Here is a 15,277-nt window from a genome sequence, read left to right as displayed (position 1 = left end):
TCTACCTAGAGGTATGTTTACTGTACCTACATCCAGGTGCAAATATTGAGAGCATAACCTGGAATAATACAGATGCAGTCCCTCATATCGAGGGTCATATTCAAGAAATTCCGGGTTTGCGCTCAGAAATGCCCTGAAATGCACGAGGCAAAAACTTCGCAAAATATGCCGAAAATGAGGAGCTCGGGGAGCCGGGGACAAAAGCCTGCGCTGCCAAGTGGGTGAAACAATGACGCACAGGGCATATCCTTGTCGTCGCCCAGGTACGAATTGCCGGGGTTTTCCGGGGCCTGGCTGCTGGATTTACGTAGTAGTAGTGCTCATGCCCCGGAGCTGTCTACGCCCCGGAACTGTCTCGACAAGGCACCGGGGCGAGGCCGGTGCACGGGATATCGACGCGGAGCTAGCTAGCAACACATGGAAACCATCCATAGAAAGGAGAGGCAAGGGTGCTAATGCTTCGTTACGATATCGGGGCAAATCCGAGCGGCGATCTGACGAGTCATATTGTCAATCTGTCGAGCACGATAGAGTTTTGAGGGGCCACGGCAGGGGCTGAAATAGGGTAGTAATGAATGATGCGATGCTCGATAGCAAGGTGACTAGTGTGTGTCCAGAACGCTGCTCCCTGAACCTAACCTAACCCCGTTTCTGCGACCGACGTCACTGGCTGAGAATAAATTGTCCCCAATGAGCGCCCATTTCCCGGCAAGAACTGCATACTTAGTATGTACGCATGCAGGTAGTGTATTGAACCGGGGTTCATCAGTTTATGCGCTGCCCTGTCAGTCTCGCTGCCGTTGTTGCCATGCTTAAAATCAGGCGGGGTGACAGAAAAAGAAAAGAAAGGGGAGGATCGGCAGAGTCCGCAGATGCTGCAAGCCCCACTCTTTGCCGGGGGTGCAACCTGGATTTCTGATTGCGAGCCTTGGAATTCCCGCCCAGGTAGAAACAAGCACGCGTCAAGATGCAGGGTTCCCTGGAGCCATTCGATTAATTAACATCATGCACCAGCCATGTGGCCTCGCTTCAGCTACCACAGTATACTTGCTAACAAAACGCCGGTGTATCAGCTAGGCCCTTGGCGAAATATTCGGAAAAAGCAAGCTGGTAAGCGAGGATAATAATGTCGATAGAGTAGCTCAGTAGGTAGGTAGTTTTGGGTCATCTTTCGCAGGTCGTTCATATCACATGATATGTCGCCTCTCTCATCCTGGCGCGTCACCTCCACCTCGTGCACAAGCCATCTCGGCGCTCTCGGCAAATTCACGCCAAGAAAAGGTTTCCTCGTCAAACGCACCGTTTCCGACCGTTGTTCTGCCCCATCCGTCCACCTGATTGATTGATTGATCGCGTTTCGCAGAAAGCTGGAACAAGAGAGGGAGAGAGAGAGGAGAATAAAAGAGGAATGAAAAACAGAGCAAGACGATGGCTTCCCCAGCGGTGACTAGCCTACGGTCATGCCTGACCTGCAAAGAACGCAAGGTGAGGTGCGACCGTCGGCAGCCCTGTAGTAACTGCGTGCGATTCGATCAGCGGTGCAGCTTCCCCCAATCGCAAATACGCCGTAGACGGGCTCGGGCGAAGAAGAATAACGCCGCAGGGCATGTCTCGACTGTCGTGGAGGCCGACCAGTTGCCGTCGGGTCCCTCGCCCCGATCGGGCAGTGGACTGGTGAACGACCACGCCGCCAATGTCACCATTTCAGGGACCGACAAACCCTTACCGTCCAGTGTCAAGGGTCGCTTGGTGGTCGGGAAGGGCGGCCACAGCCGCTTGCTCGCCGAGAATGCGTGGGCAAATGTGAAGGCTGAGGAGGTGAGCTGCTACTGCTACTGCTCCTCCTACTGCTGACATGCCATTCTGTCCTCGTGTGTCCCTTCAAATTAGCTGATGTCTTCAATGGAGGATAATTTCTCGCGTGCGCTTCTGAAAGATGCGAACGAGGATACACCTTGGTCTTCAACCCCGGCACAACACCGCCTAAATGCCCCGTACAGACACCCCTTGGCCTCCCAGTCTTGGATACCGAGTCCTGCTGAGCTGGAACTGTGTTGGTACATCTACGTCGACAACGTCGACCCTATCGTGCGCATCTTGCACAAACCCACGGTGCACAAGCTGCTACTCGAGGCTCAGCAGCAGCAATTCGAGCTCCTGGACGCCACTCCACAGGCTCTCCTGCTCGCCGTGTGCTTCGCCGCCATTCAAAGCCTTGACTCTCGGCGATGCGAGATCCTGTTCGGGGGTGATCCGCGCCGGACAAGGCGACTCTGCCAGCGATCTGTCGAACTTGCCCTTTCCAAGGCGCGGCTGACCCAGACGCACAATATACAGGTGGTCCAGGCATTCACACTCTTTCTCGTAAGTGACACCAGAGTGACACCTTCCTTCCAATTGTCTGTTGGTCCACGCGATGTAGGGCAAATCACTGACTGCCTACCAGGCCTGTATCCGCCGCGACGGGTCCAGCTCAGTCTGGGCCCTCGTCGGACTCGCCCTGCGGATCGCCATGTCGCTTGGCCTCCACTGTGATGGCACGCAGCACGGCCTGACGCCCTTCGAGACCGAGATGCGCCGCCGGCTCTGGTGGGAGCTCCGGCTGCTCGACGCCCGCGCCTCCGAGGACTGCGGCGCCGCCCCGAGCGCTTTCGCCAACGCTGACACGCGCCTGCCGATGAACATCGACGACGGCGACCTAGACCCCTCGGCAGAGCTGCCACCACCGGAACGGGAAGGCCCGACCGAGATGCTGTACAGCCTCCTGCGGTTCGAGCTGTGCTCCATAGCCCCCTCGCTGTCGAAGCTGTGCGCGGACGGATCCTCGGCGCCGTCATCCTCGTCATCGACGATGGCGGGCAACCGAGAATCCGCCCACCAGCAGCAGCTCCGGGCCAAGGAGAAAGCCGTCGACGAGTTCAGCGCGCACATGCGCCGCAAATACCCCACCTTCTTCGACGACAACATATCCCCGCCGTCGGCCTTTGCCCGCTTCGCCGCCGAGACGAGCCGGCTCGTCCTGACCAAGGTCCGGCTGCAGCTGCACTTCCGGTCCATCCAGCGCGCCGAGGACGCGCCGTCGTCCACCACCACGGGCGGCGGGGCCAAAGCCCCCGACGACGACGACGACGACGACCTCCTCCTCCTAGACGAGCTCTTCCGGTCGTCGGTGGCGCTGCTGGAGACGTGCAACCGCCTCGGCGCGGACGAGGGCCTGGCCCGCTGGAAGTGGCTCCTGCACCGCTACACGCAGTGGCACGCCGTCTCGTTCGTGCTGTCGCAGCTCGGCCTCCGCATCGACGCCCTCGCGGTCGGCCTGCCCGTCTCGCCCGCCGCCCTGCCGGAGGTGCTCCGGCGGGCGTGGGACGCCATCGAGATCGCGTTCGGGGACCAGGAGGTGGGGTGCGACGGCGGCGGGTGTGGTGGCGGCCCTTGGGGACTGCTCGAGTGCCTGAGGCAGCGTGTACGGGGCAAGTTGGACTTGCCGGATGCGGGTGGGGGGCCCGATTCTGTGCCCCAAGGGGGGTTGTCGTCCTTGTCGTCATCGTGGTCGATAGAGGCTGCGTTGGACCAGCCTGGTCCGGTGGCTTTCGATACGGAGCTTTCCTTTGGCCCGGAAGACGATCTGTCATTCCTGTGGGGGACTTCCTTGGATTTCATGACCTAATGAATGCTGGAGTCATCGTCTGGGGACCATCCTCGGGCGTGAATATGATGGATGTTCACAGTATGGTGGTCGGTTATTGAGACAACAGTGAACTCGAGATATCAATTGGCCAGTTTCTCCACTAACTACTTCGCATTCATCAGGCAATTGGCAATTGGCACTTCTTAATTGAATGAATTACCCTTCGACGCTTGATGCTCCTCATTGATTCCCGTCTTGGTCGTTTCGGCGGTTTCGTCGGTCGTTTCGGTCCTCTCGGCGGTCCCAACATGCATATTCCTTCACGCAATCGCCAATAGAATGGTCACCTCGGCCTTTTACCATTTAAGGTCCCCTCAAATGCAGCAATTCAACCGGAAATATAAAAAGGATGGCAATCGCCCAGGCGGCGCTCTTTCACTCGGCCTCACAACCACCATCCATCGTCACTAAACGATAATTCCAAGCAGTTTCCCCCTTCCATCATGCTATCCGCCACCGTCCTCATCGTCGGGGCCGGCCCAGTCGGCCTCTGGCTGGCCCTCGAGCTCCGGCGCGGCGCCGTCGACGTCCTCGTCATCGACACCAAGGCCTCGCGCGACAACCGCGACGGCTTCTCCAAGGCGCTGAACATGTCGGCCGGCACGCTCGCCACCTTCGACTCCCGCGGCCTGGCGACGCCATTCCTCGCCGAGGGCTTCCCCCTGCCCAAGGCGCACTTCGGCGCGCTGGAGACGCTCCTGGACCTGAACGAGCAGGTGCTCGGCCTCCGCCACTCGTACAACCTGGCCATCCCCCAGGCCCGCACCGAGGCCATCCTGCTGCGCCAGTGCGAAGACGCCGGCGTGCGGTTCGCCTGGGGCCTCCGGTTCCTCCGCCTGGACCAGCTCGCCGACTCCGTGGTAGCCACCACCAGAAAAGTGACCGGCGACGGTCCAGACGGGGACGGCGAGACGGTCGACATCGAGGCCGCGTACCTCGTGGGGTGCGACGGCACGCACAGCGCCGTCCGCGCCGCCGCGGGCATCCCCTTCTTGGGCACCCCCGGCGCCGTGACGGGCGTTCTAGCCGACGTCCAACTCACGCAGCTCCCCTTCGCCGCGGGCTCCAGCTGGGCGGTCCGTCGCACGGCCAAGGGCAGCGCCATGATCGTGACGACGGGCGACGGCACGCACTACCGGTTCGTGTGCATGGTCCGCGACGCGCGCGACGCGCCCGCCTCGCAACCCCTGGCCATGGACGAGGTGCGCGCCCACCTGCGCGACGCCTACGGCTCCGACCTGGGCGCCCACTCGCCCGCCTGGCTGTCGCGCTTCGGCAGCGCCTGCCGCGTCGCGGGCGGGATGCGCGCCGGCCGCGTCCTGATCGCCGGCGACGCCGCGCACCAGTTCCTGCCCGCCGGGGGGCAGGGCATGAACCTCGGCCTGCAGGACGCCACCAACCTGGGCTGGAAGCTGGCGTTTGCCGTTAACCACCACCGCCACGCCGACGCCGTGGTCGAGCGCGTCCTCGACAGCTACTCGCGCGAGCGCGTCCCCGTCGCCAGGGAGGTGGTGGACAACGTGCTCGCGCAGCTGGCCCTGCTGCTGGCCGAGAAGCCGCACGAGAACGCCCTCCGCGCCGTGGTCCGCGAGTCGCTGACTGTGCCGGCCGTCAACGCCCTGTGGGCGCGGCGCATGACGGGGCTGGGGGAGCCGCAGGCGCCGTACCGCGTGGATGACGGGGACGATACCCTGGTGGGCTTGAGGGTCGCGCACCTGCATGCTGCTCCCGCCGGCGAGGCGGACGGTGACGACCTGCTCGTCCGCGCCATGGAGCCGGGCCGTTTCGTGCTGCTGCTGCGGGGTGACCAGGCCGGGGACGAGGACGGCCATGCGGAGCTGCGGGCCGAGGCGGCGCGTTGGGCGGGTGGTGTTGACGTGCTGGCGTGCGATACCCGCGCCAGTGATTCGCGGTGGGACGGCGTCACGGCTGTGCTTCTTCGTCCGGACGAGCGGGTCGCCTGGGCGGGACGGGCGGGGACACCGGGTGTGGCCTTGAGGACGTCGCTTGCGGGGGTGCTAGGGCGGTGGCTTGGGGAGCGAGCCCAGGGAGCCTGATGCGACGTTCCGGCGGGATCGGATGTCGATTCCACTTGGAAGGGAAGTGTCGTGCATTAGGGTAGGCGTGTGCGTGTACATGATAGAAGTCTGGAGTCACTTTCTCACTCCCATCTTGATATCGGCCGGGCCTGTTGAGCTTCGGACGGAGATGCTAGCGTGATGGTTCACCAAAAAGGTATTTTTGATAGCTCTACCAATCGTTTAGATAGAGATGAAACCTAACCGAGTACCGTTGTACCATACACGCGAGAAGTTGTGGTGCCTGTTGGCGAGGGCGCAGCGTCGACTGCATTGTCCCATCGTATCGACATGCCCCATTGAAACAAACTCCTCATCAGCGTGCCCAGACTCTGCAGTCAACCAGTAAAACCGTAATAATACAAATCAGACATACCTACCGCGGCCATCCATCGGCCACCAATTGTAACTTCCATGCAAAGGAGGGACTAGAAGGACAGAAAAGAGGTAAAAAGACCATGGGCCAGGATCCAGCCCTTCCGAATAACGCCACATCAACACCTGAACCCAACGTTCCCCCTCCCTCCTCACGGCCTCGGCCTCGGCCTCCCGCCCAACAGCTCAAAATACTGCTCCACAAGCACAGGCTGATCCTTCTTGAACCTGTCCACGGGCTCCAGCGTCTCCTCAACATAGCCCAGCCACTCGACCCGCAGGCAAAGCTTGTTCACGGTGTGCTTGGCCCTGACCGACGCCTTGCCCCGCCGGGCCGGCAGCCGCGTCTTGACCCACTCGTGCCCGCGCACGGCGAACACCTCGTACGGCCGCACAGACAGGCGCCCGCCCTCGACCGTCGCCCAGTACGCGGCCACGGCGTCGCGCGCCCCCAGCTGCAGCTGGTCCTCGGGCTCCCACGTCGACGCCTCGTCCGGGTCCTCCCATTGGACGAGGAGCTCGATTAGGCCGTCGGGGGTGAGGCGGTGGGAGGAGACGTGGTCGACGGGATATTCCTTCGCTTCTTCGTCGTCGTTGTCGTCGGCGTCGGCGTTGGCGTCGGGGGTCTGGTCGAGGATGTTGGAGTAAACGATAACCTGTTTGTTGTTGTTTTGACGGCCACGACGGCGGCCGGGGACGCTCTTGTTCTTCGCCTCGCTCGCTGCTTCGGCGGGGCTAGCTGCTTCGATGGTGGCTTCTTCGGCAGGGGTGGCTGCTTCAATTGTTGGTTCTTCGGCAAGGTCAACAGCTTCGATAGTTGCCTCTCCGTTGACGACCTCGGCCACTTGGATGCTTGGGTCGTGATCACTGTGTCTCTCCTCGACGTGGTCGCCCTCGACGCTGCTAGCATCTTCCTCGACATCGGCGTCTTCGGTATCGTCGACACTGATCGCCATGTCGGCTACAGGAACAGGCGACCCGACCACGACGGACTTCACCTGCTCGTCGAGCGACGGCATGGCGAGGCCATTGTTCTTGACATGGGATTCGTCGTCGGCAGGCTCGTGGAAACCGGAGTCATCGTGCAGGGCCGGCATGGCAACCTCCTTGTTACCAGTAATGTCTTCGTCTTGTTGGTCCTCGTGGAAACCCGAATCGCGCTTGCCGGATGCACGCTCGAAGGGTATCGGGGAGCTACTGGACATGGCGGGCTGCGGTTGTGTCCATGTCGGCTTCTCTCGCTCGACCGCTCGGCTCTCGGGGTCTGGCCGACAGTCAGCATTGGCGACTTGGGGGGTTGGGGGGGCGCTGGAGTGGAGGGAGGGAGGGAAAGATCACATACTCAGCACCGAAGAGACGTTCTGGCGCTTCGGAGCGAAAAACCCTAGGTCATCGCTCAGGTCGGGACTCCGCTGTCTCTTCTTGGCGAGTGCATTGGCAGAGATGGCGGCGAGGGGGCTCGACGCAGCGGCGCGGGCGAGGGCGTGCGAATGAAAGAGCTTGCCGCTGCGCGGCTCCTGGGCCGATTTCGCTGAGGAGATGGGAGGCGACATGATGTTGTCAAGAGAGTAGGGATCACGACAGGATGGCGGGCTGGAAGTCATGGTGATGGAATTGTTGGAAGTCGAATAGATCGAGAGATAAGAATTCGAATGTGGGCAATCCCGAAATGTCTAAAAGTAGAAATCTATCTGGGGGAGGAGACGGGGACAATGGCACCAGACTGGGAGTTGAAGAGGAATTGGCTTGCGCGACGCGACACGACGCGTCAAAGCGCGACTGCCACCAACAGATATTATGAACTATGTGGGGCGCCGACGCCTCCACACTGATTCCTTGCTGGTCACATGACCAAATACTGATTGCAGAGAAGCGAGGTGAATCCACGGCGGGAGATGTAGATCAGCCCTACGAAATCAGGGGCCACTGCCATGGATGGCTGCAATTGGTGATGCAGACTTGTAGGTCGGCCCGGTCCATCCATGTTCCCTATATACCTATACCTGCTCATTTTTGCTGGATCTGGATCCCTCTTCCTCGCACTTTTACGACTTATCATGGTGCTGGAGCTGGACGGAGAGTCTCCCACCTCGACAGCAAGCCCCCTTGAACGAATGGCCGTACCCGCTGATCCGGTGCGCATAAGCACACGAATGTCGAGAGGGGATTGCCCACCGGTAAGTCCCTGGACACAGGTGATTCTCAGCAGGATTTCGCTTTTTCTCCTTCCCTTCCCATTTGTTCTCTCCCTCCCTCCTCCCCCTACCAACCCGTGCCCCCTCCCCCCCGCTGAGGATGAGCTGCCGGCCTTCCTGAAAGCCACGAAGACGGGGCTTACCAGGTCATGCGGCTGCTCCCGGCCGTTGCCGAGGCGTGTCAAGGCGGGCGACAAACGGTGGACCAGCCCCTTGACGGCTTTGGGGTAATCTAAGATTCGATTGTCTCGCAGATACGCGTGTCATCTTTTGCTATTGACGGTTCGGACACCTGGTGGTCCTCGTGCATCAATTCGAATACCTGCGTTTTTACTCCTCCACCTCGCCTCGAAGCCGGGCATTTTCGTATACCCGTCACGTCACCTGCATGTCTTCATTGGGACTGTAATCTGTATGCCGGCGGAGTCCATCCCCTAATTAAACCTTGCCAAGACCTTGAAGACAAAATAACCGTTGAGCTGTCCTACCGAGAGTGGGCCCATTCATTCCATGATAATATGAGTTCATTAGAATCAAGCTGCATGGTGTCCTGTACATTACCCCTTGTCGATGGACGGCGACAATGTCTTGCTAACCATTCCGATTAATATCCAGGCGTCATAATCTCCTTCGTCACAGTCTTTTGCAGCAATCGCCGGTCTAGAGATCGGCCTCGAGAAGGCGGCACAGTACCTTACCTACCTCTAGTAGGTTTGGCCGGCAGGCTTTTGGATGGACCGAACGCGGCATTGAACCTAACTAATGTAGGTACTGCACAATACATGCCCGTTGACCGAGTAGAACTCTAAATTGGGCGAGCTAATATTTCCCGTCAGTATCCAAGCACCAGAGTTGCTTTTCTCCGCCACGGCTGGCTAATTCTCGTTCCTCTCACTTTGCTCTTCCACGTCCCCGACCGTCTTCAACTTCCCTGTCCCCACCAAGTTAAACACCCATTCTCTGTCACTATGACGTCCCAAAGTAATATCGACAGCTCTGAAGAGACGGAACGCTCATTCGTATCCTCGGCGCTGCGAAATACCGATGGAACCGACCGGTACACCACAGGAACGGACCTGACGGAGTTGCCCGCAGATGTCGTCCTCCAGCAATCACTCACTTTGAACTCGGTCATCTCGACGACGTCTTCTTTTGCCAGGCGCGCCTCGCATCCGTCCTCTCACCTCGAGTTCCAGCAACCCATCCAGATTGGAGAGGGCAAGCAAGGTGCCATCTTTGAGAAGGGTGGATTCAGCGTGGCCACGAAGAAAGAGAAGCCAGGAAACGAAACGCTGCGATCGAATCTGCAAAATGAATTCCGTCTCCACCTAAAAGTCCTGGATGCTTTCCGCCGCTATATCGACTTGATTGATGACAGCGTGCTGGTGCCTCGTCCGTTCGTCATGGTTCACAAGTCGGACATGAAGTTCCCGGAGGAAGGGCTCGACGAGTTTCCGGAAGGATACCGCACGCCCAGCGATAGGTTCATGATGGAGAGAATCCTTCCCCTTCCCAAGATCGTCAGGCGAGCTTTGGTCACGCTATTCTATCCGCGCGAGACAGGGACGGCGGTTGATCAGGCCACCATCAACAGCATTCTGAACCACACCCCGAACAAGCACTGTCTTGCCCGAACATACCTGGGGAAGGATGATGGAACGTTTGAGAGGGACAACTTTTCCCTGAGGAATTTCCCCCTCTTCCTGAAATCGATTGAGCAACTTGGCCCGGATCCGACCGCGCTGGCCTCTAACATGGGCAAAGCGTTTGCAATCATGCACTGGGCCGCAGGTGTGAACGGCGACGACGTCGAGTTTGTTCTCGGGACATCACAAGAGCTGGTCCTCCCCCGGCCCGAGCCCCCACAGCCGGGCTTCCAGCATCGACGGGTCGGTTTCTACCTGCTGGATTTCGGCCAGTGCGAGTCGGTAGATCTCATGCGCGAACATGTCGATGTCGTATACCAGGCTTTCAAGGGTGCAATGGTCACCGGGGACAACCAACTGTTCATCCCGCATTATCGGAGGAGTCCGGAGCTGTTCGCTGCATTCAAGGCCGCATACATCGCGACGGGAAGAGTCATTCTGGCAGATCAGCGATGGGGGGACAAGTTCAGCGTGGAGGAATTTATGGAGGAATATCAAGAATACGCCGAGGATTTCTTAGTGTGATCACATCGAGGTACTATCAAGTTACCTAGGCAACATTCATTCCGGCAGACTTGATGGCACTCGGAGAACAATCCGAGCCTGGGCTGGGGGCAGGCCGGCAGGATTTCTAGCAGGTGGCAATATGTTCTTGCCCTGCCATGACCATCGCTATTGCTGTTGCTCTCTATCGCTATTGCTGTTGCTCTCTATCGCTGTTTCCGTCGTTGCCCATCGCCATTGCCATCGCTGCCCATCGCTACTGCTGTCGCCGTCTATCGTCATTGCCATCGCTGCCTATCATTCCTATGCAGTCCTCGTATTCATCATAAGCCCCCTGGGCGGCGGCATTAGGGTGCTCGGATCCAATGAGCGTGTAAGCGCCGTACAGCTGCACACGGCGATAGGCGTAACCCTCAGGGCTAACGCGAAGGTTGGGTGGGGAATTCGAAGGCTATTGCTGTCGCCGTCTCGCCATTGCCGTCACCAATGCTGTCAAATTGTGACCTTGGGTTTCTCGTCCTGTACTTTTCCCTTGTCCTTGGGCGTCGACGGATGTTTTTTTTTTCGGCCGTTTCCTTGCCCTCAGCGGGCGGCGGCGAAGGCGAATCATCATCGGGCGTCTTGCCCTTCCGGCGGCCTCTCCGCCCAGATCCCATGCTCGCTGGAGATTTTTCTCGGCAGCTGTAACAACGCGCAGGTTAGCAGGAGAATGCCTAGAGTAGCCAGATAAGAGAAGAATAATAGCCTTCTCGATAATGTTATGCGGCGGAAGTTGCGCTGCGGCGATCGTGCTGCTCAGGTCGTCCTTCAATGTGAAGGCTGAAATGTTGGCAGCCGTGGGGTCACCTGGCAAAGCTTTCCCGGCCCGCCGCCACCTGCAGCGTAGATTCTAGTCGTGAGTTGCAAACTGCCCAGGTCCCCATACGCAAGAAAGGAACGATCAGCCTGAGAATCCCGGATTTTCCCTGACTTGGCAATTTGGAGCTTAATCTAACGTTCTAACACGATTCTGGAGTGTCAGAAAACAAATCATTTGCAGATCAATCCCTGCCCGGCCCGGAATCTGTCTTGTCTTGCTGCTTACGTCATCAGATTTCGCCATTGGTCAGAGCTTCATAGCAAGCTTTAGAGGCCGAATCTATCACAGAAGCGGGGCACGATGGCGGAGTGGTTAACGCGCGAGCCTGCTAAGCTCGTTCCTTCGGGAGCATGAGTTCGAATCTCATTCGTGTCGATTTTTTTTTGCTGTTTGTATCTTCTCCCCTTGAACTCACCGGATCCCCCCGGTAGTGTATGTGGAGATGTTGATCTCGTTGTTCGTTATTTATTTTTAGGTGCTTGGTATGTTACTGTTATGCTGCAACAGAAAAGAGTTGGAGCGGAGTTCTGTTGGCGATAATTACTCTGGATTAGTGATGGGGAGTCTGTGTTTGCTATCTACTAGAAGTATTAGTCGGTTTTCTGTTTCTCAACACTTTAAGCGAATACACTTAAACATGTGATTCGTTCCATCTTGGGGTCTGATTAGCAAGCATCTTGGTCAGGGATATTACGGATAGATATGGGAGTGTGTTAGAGAGCTGGGTCAGATGTCCAGTCTCGGTGTATGCCTTGTTGCTGAGTTCTTCAGGCCGAGGCCTTGTTCCGATGACGAGACCGCTTTGGGAGCACATGTTAATTAAGGTAAGGCCTAGCAAGCACCCGCGAACTTGAGCAGCTCCTGATTAAATCGCTCAGGTTCCTCATAGAATAGCCAATGGCCCGAGTCGAACACTATCATCTCAGCCATCTGATTGCCGCCCTTCCTTGCCCTCTCCATCGTCTCCGCCAACCCCTCCAGCGTGAAGCACCCACTCCTCCGCGCAGCCATTACCAGCAACGGCCTTGTAATGCCCTCGATCGCCTCCCGATGATCATACCTCGTATGGTCCGCCAACAACCTCGCGAGCCACCCCCCATCGCACAGTGCACTAATCCCCGTGAAAAACTTCTCATCCCTGTCCTTCTCCTCCTCCCCCACCCCGTCCCCTTCCTCCGGGCAGAACCGATACCCCAAACACTCCCTCACCAACCCCCGATGCGTCTCCGCGGGGTCGTTAATCCACGCCTCCTGCGCAGCAAGCATACTCTCCTCGTCGAAACACCCTTTATGCGCAAACCGCTCATCCCACGGTCCGTTCAACCCGAACCGCGACCGATCCTGCAGCGGCGCCTGATCCACAAAGACATAGCCGGCGAGGTCTGCCTCCTCGCCAAAGAGTTCAACATAGGTCCACACCACCGCCGCGCCGATGGAGCAGCCCACGGGGACAAACTTGAGGCTCCGCCCCGCGTCTGACGCTGCACGACGAAGGAGGGTGAGAAGCTCGCGTAGATCGGCTGCGAGGCGTGCCACGTGATAGCCGCCGCGGGAGGGGTTATGGCCAGAGTCGCCGTGGCCGCGCAAGTCGGGGGCGATGGTCCAGTGGTGGGCGGACAGGATGGGGAGGTTGCGGGCGAAGTAGGCGGAGGAGCCGGAGAAGCCATGGATGAGGAGGATGCAAGTTAGGGCTTGGGTTCCATCACCATGGGGGAGAGCGCCGAGCGGGTGGGAGGTTTGGAAGCTGATGCGGCAGGAGTCGGAGGTGGTGAATGTTTCGCGGTGCATGGTGATGGCGGGAGGGGCTGGGATGGAATTTGGAGGCGGCATGGTCTTTGAAGCTCGAGGTGGGGAGGTGATTTTGAGACCATGGGCAGGAGAGAAGTGATGGAGAGAGAAAAGATAAGCCTAAAGTCCCTCACTCAACATTGCAAATTACCTGGTAATTACCTTATTGCCGATTTACCGAGCTAAATGCCTCTGTTGTGCTGCTGTCATGCAAGCTGAATGGTCACAATTGCTGGACTGTCAGAGACAACAGTGCAGCAGGTGCTGGATGGGTAAACAGGATGCGGTCAAGAAATCCCAAGATCCTGTTGGAGGCTGCCTCGGAGCAAATCGGGCGAGCGTGACATTGATTGGCAGCTGAACCCTAAAACCAAGGTACCTAGGTCCCTTAGGTAAGCAGGTATAACGCCAACTGAAATGAACCTTCTAGCGCATTCTAGTCGCTTACAGCATCTTCACGTTTCAACCTGGAAGTGTTGGATGGTCGGTTCTCGACATTTCTCACAGATTCGTAATCGCAGTTGCCTGCACAACATGATGTTTCCTGATAAACGAGTGATGGAGATAGCTGTGTATTTAAATCCGGCGATTTCCCAGTTTCATGAGTCTCATCTTCAGCAGAAAATAGCACAGCTCCAACTTTGAGACAAAGAGTATCGTCATTTATCAGCACTCCAACCTTCTTCAAGGCGTTATCAGTCAGCGTAACAACACGCTCACCACGCTTAGTATCATCTCCTCTCTCCACAAAAAATAATACTTCCCACGCATCAATTTCAAGATGATATCTCTGTTCCCTAGCTCGTTCTGTTCCCCCACCGCTGCCGACGTGAGCTTCACTCCACTCTTCCGCTTTCTCGACGACTTTGACACCTACTCCCGCGAAGCCCAGAGATCTGAAACCGGCTCTGCTCCCCGCCGCCATCATCACCACAGGCAGCGCCGCTCCCAGCTCGCCACCTTCAACCCAAAGTTTGACGTCCGCGAGACGGGGGAGACATACGAGCTGCACGGAGAGCTTCCAGGCCTAAACCGCGAGAATGTGAACATTGAGTTCACCGACGCCCAAACCATTGTCATTAGCGGCCGCGTCGAGCGCCGCTACGGTTCCGAGCCAAACACCACCACCCCCACCGCCACGAACAACAACAACAACAACAACAGCATCGCCGAAGCCGGCGAGGCCGAGACGGAAAAGCCCCGGCGTAACTCTCACCAGGCCACAGTCGAAGACGACCCGGAGGACACACCCGCCTCAACCCCGGGCGTCAGCACTCCCGCGACTGAAGTCACCAAGCTTGCCACCGAGCCCGAGACATCCCAGGCGGTGACGCAGACGCAGACGCAGACGCAGACGGAACCCCGGGACGAGCCCAAGCACTGGCACTGGGAGCGATCGGTCGGCGAGTTCTCACGCGCTTTTACATTCCAGGCGCGCGTGGATCACGATCGTGTCGCCGCTAGCTTGAACAATGGCATCTTGAGTGTGACGGTGCCGAAGTCGAGGAAGCCGGTTACGAGGAGGATCGAGGTCAGCGCCTGAGGATGAATTGGCTGGTAACTTTTGGTACGGGGCCGGATGGCCTCAGTCTGGAGGATGGAACATGGATGGGTTTATTGGTCATTGGTATTTGGGATTCATGTTGGCAATGGTCGATAGCAGCATGTACTAGACTTTTCGGGTAGTTCCTCTAGACTGTCCTCGGCAGGCGGTACAACATCAGGGCCTATTTTTTCTGCTTTCCCGTCGTCCATGGGGTTGGAGTCTCGTGGGAGTTGCCAAGGCATGTCAGTCGACTCTGGCTGTGACGTAGAAATGGGCCACCGTCAGCAGAGCTGACTTGCATTTGTATCTGTGTATAGTGGTTGGATAAACCCGATGAGAGAAGGGGTGTCAGACATGCCGTTCAGTTATTAATGGGTGATTTCTTGTTCGCCACGGGAAGATTAGCACGGTGTGCGTAGAACCAGGAGAGGCTGACAAAGCCTACCTAAATAGTGTAGGTCTAGGTTGCCATTTTCGGAAGGCCAAACACCAACACAGGAACTCTACCTGAAATGCTCCAAACTCTCATTCACATAGGTACTTATAGTTAGCCACAAAGTGTCGCCATTCCGCAAACCGCCTAGTAAACCAAGCGCGC

General features: G+C 58.0%; 8 protein-coding genes and 1 non-coding gene across 9 annotated transcripts; 7 read left to right on the top strand and 2 right to left on the bottom strand.

Moving 5' to 3' along the window:
- Positions 1-956: 956 nt before the first annotated feature.
- On the top strand, positions 957-3,899 carry QBC33DRAFT_202752 (putative C6 transcription factor). The gene is made up of 3 exons (XM_060422606.1): positions 957-1,818; positions 1,909-2,364; positions 2,447-3,899. The coding sequence occupies exons 1-3, from the start codon at positions 1,429-1,431 to the stop codon at positions 3,665-3,667; spliced, it is 2,067 nt and encodes a 688-aa protein (XP_060280505.1). The 5' UTR covers positions 957-1,428; the 3' UTR covers positions 3,668-3,899.
- Positions 3,900-5,852, top strand: QBC33DRAFT_595641 (monooxygenase). The gene has a single exon (XM_060431839.1). It carries the CDS (start codon positions 4,132-4,134, stop codon positions 5,743-5,745), a length of 1,614 nt encoding a protein of 537 aa, XP_060280504.1. The 5' UTR covers positions 3,900-4,131; the 3' UTR covers positions 5,746-5,852.
- On the bottom strand, positions 5,795-7,887 carry QBC33DRAFT_572672 (uncharacterized protein). Its single transcript, XM_060430664.1, has 2 exons — positions 7,484-7,887; positions 5,795-7,405 (listed from the first exon to the last, which is right to left on the bottom strand). Exons 1-2 carry the CDS (start codon positions 7,743-7,745, stop codon positions 6,294-6,296), a joined length of 1,374 nt encoding a protein of 457 aa, XP_060280503.1. The 5' UTR covers positions 7,746-7,887; the 3' UTR covers positions 5,795-6,293.
- Positions 7,888-8,052: 165 nt separating this feature from the next.
- QBC33DRAFT_202718 (uncharacterized protein) lies at positions 8,053-9,156 on the top strand. The gene is made up of 3 exons (XM_060422605.1): positions 8,053-8,318; positions 8,591-8,748; positions 8,952-9,156. The coding sequence occupies exons 1-3, from the start codon at positions 8,124-8,126 to the stop codon at positions 8,998-9,000; spliced, it is 402 nt and encodes a 133-aa protein (XP_060280502.1). The 5' UTR covers positions 8,053-8,123; the 3' UTR covers positions 9,001-9,156.
- Position 9,157: 1 nt separating this feature from the next.
- QBC33DRAFT_202714 (uncharacterized protein) lies at positions 9,158-10,739 on the top strand. The gene has a single exon (XM_060422604.1). The coding sequence runs from the start codon at positions 9,305-9,307 to the stop codon at positions 10,505-10,507; it is 1,203 nt and encodes a 400-aa protein (XP_060280501.1). The 5' UTR covers positions 9,158-9,304; the 3' UTR covers positions 10,508-10,739.
- QBC33DRAFT_547685 (uncharacterized protein) lies at positions 10,502-11,489 on the top strand. Its single transcript, XM_060428768.1, has one exon. The coding sequence runs from the start codon at positions 10,629-10,631 to the stop codon at positions 11,214-11,216; it is 588 nt and encodes a 195-aa protein (XP_060280500.1). The 5' UTR covers positions 10,502-10,628; the 3' UTR covers positions 11,217-11,489.
- Positions 11,490-11,639: 150 nt separating this feature from the next.
- Positions 11,640-11,720, top strand: QBC33DRAFT_t68. Its single transcript has one exon. It is a non-coding gene; the product is annotated as a tRNA-Ser (tRNA).
- Positions 11,721-11,909: 189 nt separating this feature from the next.
- Positions 11,910-13,447, bottom strand: QBC33DRAFT_547684 (Alpha/Beta hydrolase protein). The gene has a single exon (XM_060428767.1). The coding sequence runs from the start codon at positions 13,173-13,175 to the stop codon at positions 12,177-12,179; it is 999 nt and encodes a 332-aa protein (XP_060280499.1). The 5' UTR covers positions 13,176-13,447; the 3' UTR covers positions 11,910-12,176.
- Positions 13,448-13,599: 152 nt separating this feature from the next.
- Positions 13,600-14,985, top strand: QBC33DRAFT_202687 (30 kDa heat shock protein). Its single transcript, XM_060422603.1, has one exon. The coding sequence runs from the start codon at positions 13,915-13,917 to the stop codon at positions 14,674-14,676; it is 762 nt and encodes a 253-aa protein (XP_060280498.1). The 5' UTR covers positions 13,600-13,914; the 3' UTR covers positions 14,677-14,985.
- Positions 14,986-15,277: the final 292 nt, after the last annotated feature.

The sequence above is a fragment of the Phialemonium atrogriseum genome (assembly GCF_030411735.1).
Source record: "Phialemonium atrogriseum strain 8032-3 unplaced genomic scaffold QBC33scaffold_25, whole genome shotgun sequence".
Taxonomy (NCBI): Eukaryota; Fungi; Ascomycota; class Sordariomycetes; order Cephalothecales; family Cephalothecaceae; genus Phialemonium; species Phialemonium atrogriseum.
This window is presented reverse-complemented; position numbering and strand designations above follow the sequence as displayed.